Raw genomic sequence first — 6301 nt, forward strand, 5'->3', positions numbered from 1 at the left:
TTTGCACGCCTAAGTACATTCCCCTCCCAGCAAAAGGGCCCCCCCTCCCTCACCAAACCCAACCCTCAGCGCATGCAATGCCAATGCAATTGCACACAGAAGCACGGCACAACGCTCTGTTGCTCTGGAGAGCGGCTGGCTGCTCTGCCAAAAGGAATCCAACAAGCCCAAAAAGCAAAGTCAAAAGGCGGTGGCGCCCGAGAGAGCGTTGCATCAAGCAATGCAATGGCAATGCAGGGTTGCAGCAACACTGCACGCAACAGCTGCGCGCCTGCGCATGAACCATCTCTTTATGAGAGAGAACAGGACGCTAGGAGAGAGAGAAGCCCTAAAACACAGTGATCATTATTAGGTCATTACCATAAGCAAGATACCAATGCAAGCGCTAATAACCTAATAATGGAGGTAGGTCGTCCAAGAAAGCAACGAGGACGAGGGGAAGACTTGTAGTAGGAGTATGGCTGAGATGAGATTAGGTCACACAATCATATTAATCCCTCCTAACTGCTGCATGATGAGTCAACTCCTTAACAACTGGGATGTCACTGAAATTACAAGGGAAGAAGAAGAAGAAGAAGAAGGATAAATAAAGGAGCTAATAAGCTAATGGCATCGTCTGATCCTCTCGCGCTGCTCTGCGGCTACTCGATACTCATGCATCATGCTGCTGCTGCTGCTGCTGCTGCGGCGGCGGATGATGGTGGATGTGGAGCGGAGGTGGAGGCGGGTGGTGGCGAGGCAGTGGCTGTGGGTAGGAGGAGGATGGGGGCGAGGGCGGGACCTTGGCGAGGTGCTTGTTGTTGTGCATCCACACCTTGAGGACGCGCCGGGAGACGCCGACCTGGGCGCAGAAGGCGTCCACGGCGTCGGCGTCGGGCTTGTGGACGCGCCACCCGACGCGGTGCGCGAACTCGCGCATGAGGTCCTTCTGCTCCGCCGTGAACTTGGTCCGGAAACGCTTCTTGCTCGGCGCGGGGGGAGCGGAGGCCGACCCTCCTACTACGGCCACCTGCGCGTGCGTCGGCGGCGCGGGCGCGGGCGCGGGGCCGCGCAGCTCCTCGCTGGACGACTCGGCCAGCGCGGCGGGCGCGGACGCCGGGGACGCCGGCACGTGGTGCGGCGGGCGCGTGTGCATGTGCGGCGGGGCCAGCAGCAGCGGAATGGCGCGGGAGGAGTTGGCGCCGGCGGTGGGGGTGGGAGTTACCGCCGCCGAGGGCGATACCGCCACGCCGCCGCCGGGGACCGCCTCGCGTCTGTGGAAGCTGCGGTGGCAGCCGCAGGCGGCGCAGGCCAGCGCGGCGGCCCCGTCGCCCCCGGACGGCATGAACTCGCAGCAGCCGTCGAGCACGTGCGCGCCAAGCCGCGCCGCGTGGTTCCGCAGGCACTCCCGGTACCTCCACAGCTGGGCCGCTTCCACCACGGGCACGAGGCCGAGCGTAGAGGGTGCCGACGTTGGCGCGGCGCCACCGCCGAGAACGCCATTCTTGGCTGGTTCTTGGTGGTGGCGCCGGACATGGGGCTGCGCTCCCGCGGCTCTGTCCCTCTCCCTCTCCGCTTTCCTCGGATGGAGCTGCGCATGCGGCGGTTGTTGGCGGTGAGCCGGCGGGAAGCCTGGTGGAGGCAGCGGTGGCTGCATCACCAGAGATGAGTTGGGAGGCAAGAGCGGCCTCGAGAAGGCGGCAGAATCCATCAGCTGGGAGGGGTGTGAGCAGCCGAGGCCAAGAGCTTGGGCGTGCACCTGCTGCTGCTGTGGAGCGCCTACGGGTGCCACCGCCGCCGTGGTGTAGCGAAGGCCTCTGGCCTCCTCCTCATCCTCCTCTTCTTCCTCGTTCTCGTCGTCTTCTTCTTCCTCCTCCTCCTCGTCCTCTTCTTCCTCTTGCGCATGCGATGATCTCTTGTACTCCATGGCTTTTTTTTTTTTGGCTCGCAGGGTTTGGTGGTCTCTTTAGGTGTAGGAAAAGGATTTCTTTCTTTCCCTCCTGACTTTGCTTTGCTTTCTCTTGCGAGGCTGTGTTGCTGTCGCTGTGCGCTCTACATGTAGGTTTTGGGGAAGAAATAGGGGTGTTGTGTTGGCCTCAAGGGTGAAGGGAGAAGGAGATGGTGATGTGGATTATATTTCTCGGTAAAGTTGAGCTACGTTACGAAGAACCGATAAAAATACACTAACCATAGCAATCGCAATAACAGTTTTGGCCCAAATAAAGTGGGGAATGTTTCCTTGAGAGAGATAGAGAGCTACTAGCTAGTTATAGAGGAAAAAACATATCCATCTTTTCCATCCATCATCCATCTATGCTTGCACCCTTACCGAGAGCAAGGAGGAGGAAGAAGGGAACAACGACAAAGGGAGAGTTGAAGAGTGAAGAGGGGAACCCGGCTAGGCAGGCCTAGGCCTGGCTTGTTTTGGGTGTGTATTTTGAATGAGTCTAGCCAGTCTACCGCTCCCCCACACAAGGCAGTGGTGAGAGTGACTTGCGGGTGGTGACCGGTGTGAGGGAGGAGAAGCCCTTGTCCACCGACAGCGCCATGTTTCACCCCCTCCCACACCTGCACTATGGCCTACCGGCCAGCCACCATCACCACACTCCTCCTCCTCCATGGCCATTGTCATTTCCTCTCTCCGCTGCCCTAGCTTAGCTTTGCTTAATCGTACTCGCCGTCGCCGCGGCTCTCTGTTTAGCTCCCAGTCCCAGTTGTGGGCAGTGCCAGTGTGACCTACTCACCACACCGCAATAAGTGCAGCTGTGTGGTATAACCCCACATTGACTCCAAGTACATCCATGCGCGTCTCCTACTGCCTCGCATCTCTTGCTGCATTTACGCCCTTGGCCGGTACTAGTACCTGTACCGACAATGTACCTGTACGTATGGTAAAATATGACCGTCCCTGTTTCCTTTCAAAATCTATTACACGCCAACATGCAGTCCACATCGTCACCTGATCAAGCAAGTGGCCTCACAATTGTCACTCGCTAGACCAGTAAACCTTTTTAGCGGCTCACTTGCCGACCAGACCCTCTGCTGAGCAACCCTGCGACTGCGAGGCGTAGCGCTCGACCAGGTCCTCTGCCGAGTAACTCTATGAGGTGGAACGGGTGACTAAGTCCATAACGACCAAGACTCTGTCGAGCGATCCTGTGAACCGGAACGTCCGAGCAACTCAGCAAGGCGAAGGTCCTGATCCAGCACTGTTAACCCACGTCAACTATGCTAAGACGTGTCATCATCAAGCCACGTTCGGACATACGTGCGGCACACCAAAGGGACGCCGAGAAGTCCCTATCAGCACGACGACACGCCACCGCGTACGGTCCCGACGTATCCCGACTGTGCTGGGGGCGAGTCAACCTCAGTCATGCCGGAACTAAACACCGTAGTCTCTAGATTGATTCATATTCCTTTCCTTTAGAGACGGAGTTTGTGGAACGTTGCTGAATCCCTTTTAATAAAATGCCTTTAACCATCAACTGCGTGAGTGCATCTGTGCCGTACGTGCAGTGCAGGCCGAGGCACCCTAAAATCCAAGCTACCTGCCTACTAGTAGGTGCCACAGCTACTAGCAGTAACGTCCTTCCATTCCATCCCATAGCACGAAGACACTAGCTAGGGGGGGTCTAGCTGTCCGGTAAAAACCGTGGTTTCACGCACCAACGCGTAGGGGGGGCAGAACGGTCATCAGATGCTGGACAGCTTTGGGAATTGAGGACGCTGGGGCCCCTTCCGCAAAACACCATCGTCAGGCCACTCCATTGGTGTGCCATGGGTCTGCCACTACCATTGTCACGCCTTCACTTTCACCCCTTCCCTAGCGATCTTTATTTTCTTCCCTTCTGGAGTACGTATTTTGTTTATTTGGCTTCAGATGTCTAGTCGCCTCGTCTACAAGAGAAAAAGGCGGTTGGCGAGCGAGTGTGCCACACACGCTGCAATTTGGCATGCATGGCAAGCAGTGCAACACAGCTGTCCTCCTACACTGCCTGCCTCCCTGCCAACGAGTGAGAGGGCACTGCCCCTGCATGCCTTCGGTCTCTGTTAGTAGCTGTGTCAGCTGCAATCAATAAAAATAAAATACGATAGAAACATAACTGTAGCTAAATTGGCTACAGATTTAAAGTCGCAGTAATCCGCAGCGAACAAGTCGGCACACCGGCTCCGCACGCTGGCCGCTGCTGCTGTTGGGGGTCTGGGGTCTGGACCGCGCGCTCCTGGGCGCACTTGGACCATCTGATCACCATCAGGATTCAGAGGCCGGCGATCACATCACGTCGGTCGCAGCGCACGCCCCGGCCCGGATATAAACGCAGGAACACATCCGAGGGGATGGAATGGATCGTGAACCGGCGAAGCCGTCCCTTTCTTTTTGTTGCGTCGCGTCCATCTCCGACTGTGACTCCATGCATGTCAACGTCGATCTGGTTGCCGATGGGCCAGTGTGGCCGTCTGCTGCCACAACGGGGAGCATAACACTGGCCCTTAAGCAACGTGTTTTTTTTCCCTTGCGTTTGCGTGTTTATCACTAGCTACTAGGGGAATGTCTCCGCCACGTACGTGCAAATCCCGTCCTCGTGTAATCATGCCATCTCGTCCAAGAAAGCAACGCGTCTTTGCGCACGGATTCAAATCTGGAATTCACGTGAGGATCCGATTCGGTCCATACGATAAACTCAAGTTCTACACCGCCTTCATATTTACTTCTTCTGTTCAAACACGTCGCTGTAATTTACGCTATTATCCGACTACTCTTATAAGGAAATCAATATGAACAACGCTTTTTTTTTGTCTACCGACAAAGTCCTAGGCGAAATTCCTAGGTCCTAGCCACGAGATCTTGGGAGGACATTCGGACCCTTTAGAATAAAGGGGAAAAAGAATTCAGAGTATATAAAATTTCCTATGAAGCTGTATACATACAATGGCTTGATTTATAGGTTAAATAATCAAGCTGTCTATTTAGTATTCTATAATTAATAACGTCACTATATTATTACACGACTAACGTGTGTCTACAGAGGTAAATTGAGTAAGGTCATGCTAATAAAAACTGATTGACTTGTATTTTTTTTTGTGTCCTTATTGATGGAAGTCAACTATCGGTTTTAAAAAAAATTGAGCAAGAAGGTTGATAATCGGTCAGTTCTAAGTGTAAAAAGAATTCGAATGGAAACATAGATAATAAATGGAAACATAGATAGGTAGCTTCAATTAGACAAGTCTACTGATCAGTGGTGATGTACACTTGTGATATCTAATTGCATAGACAATAATAAAATTAATATTTAATCATAAAAGAATTCGAATGTGAGAGACATTTTAAACGTCATTGGTAACACATAGCTTAATTTGATCGGCACAGTCATAACATCACAAGAAACACTTATAGCGTGTTTGGTTTGAGGGATGAGGTAGTCTGTCGTCTTCTTATTACTCCCCAAATTTTTTTGTTTGTTTTGTGGAACGAAATAAGTTGGTCCATCTCTGTTTCATTTCTCATAGCTAATAATTAGTAATAATACGAGGAATGAGTTCATTCCACCAAATTCATGAAACGGACTCATGATGCATCACCTTATCTAGAATGGATTGATTCTTCAAACTAAATAAACCCTTAAACAAAGCTACAGTTGACAAAAGAGACTACCACCACCATTGATTTGGTTGTTCGTCGGTCTAAATATGGGCCAGGCATTTTAGGCTAGCACGAGCACGAACCAAAAACAGAATCCTAAAACACGACATAGCATGAAATGATATGGACCGGACTAGCACGACCCGAATGGGGGCCTTGCCCGGGCCTCAAATTTCGGCCTATCGGGCACCCGGCACGGCCCGCGCACATTGTTCGGTCTTGGGCTGGCCAACCCAATGAAGCTTATATTATTTATTTTCTTTATTTTACTAGGCTATGAACTTTATTTAGTTGTAATATTTTGACATTATGTGGTCAAATGATACTCACATTGTTTAATATATTTGATTTAGTAAGTTATGTACTTTATATGGTTGGATTTTAAGTGATTTAAATATATGGGCCGAACTTGGACCGGCATGGCCCCATAAAAGGCACAACATGCTTTTATTTTCTAAGCTGGTCCACTGTTTATACCCTTTAGACTGACACAACACAGCCAACAAGTTTTTTAGACGTTCTCGGATCAAGTCTGTTTGACCTAAAGGCCTGGACATGGACCGAGTCGGTCTAGCCTAATTCCCAGCACTAGATGATGGTGTGTTAGGATAAATAATCAATGAAGAGACGGAGCTTGAAGACAAGTGTAGTTTGGACATCTCTTCGATATTATTG

At 51.8% G+C, this 6301-nt stretch overlaps 1 protein-coding gene across 1 annotated transcript; it reads right to left on the reverse strand.

Moving 5' to 3' along the window:
• Positions 1–324: 324 nt before the first annotated feature.
• LOC100279191 (uncharacterized) lies at positions 325–2072 on the reverse strand. Its single transcript, NM_001152215.2, has 2 exons — positions 1739–2072; positions 325–1630 (listed from the first exon to the last, which is right to left on the reverse strand). The coding sequence occupies exons 1-2, from the start codon at positions 1904–1906 to the stop codon at positions 653–655; spliced, it is 1146 nt and encodes a 381-aa protein (NP_001145687.1). The 5' UTR covers positions 1907–2072; the 3' UTR covers positions 325–652.
• Positions 2073–6301: the final 4229 nt, after the last annotated feature.

This window comes from Zea mays, chromosome 5 (assembly GCF_902167145.1).
Source record: "Zea mays cultivar B73 chromosome 5, Zm-B73-REFERENCE-NAM-5.0, whole genome shotgun sequence".
Lineage (NCBI taxonomy): Eukaryota > Viridiplantae > Streptophyta > Magnoliopsida > Poales > Poaceae > Zea > Zea mays.

What these genes read in the sequence shown, in the direction of transcription:
- LOC100279191 (NM_001152215.2), bottom strand. Translation starts at nt 1,906, where the DNA reads ATGGAGTACAAGAGATCATCGCATGCGCAAGAGGAAGAAGAGGACGAG. An exon ending in GCGCTCCACAGCAGCAGCAG is followed by an intron (nt 1,631 to 1,738) that starts GTGCACGCCCAA and finishes CTGGTGATGCAG; the next exon opens with CCACCGCTGCCTCCACCAGG.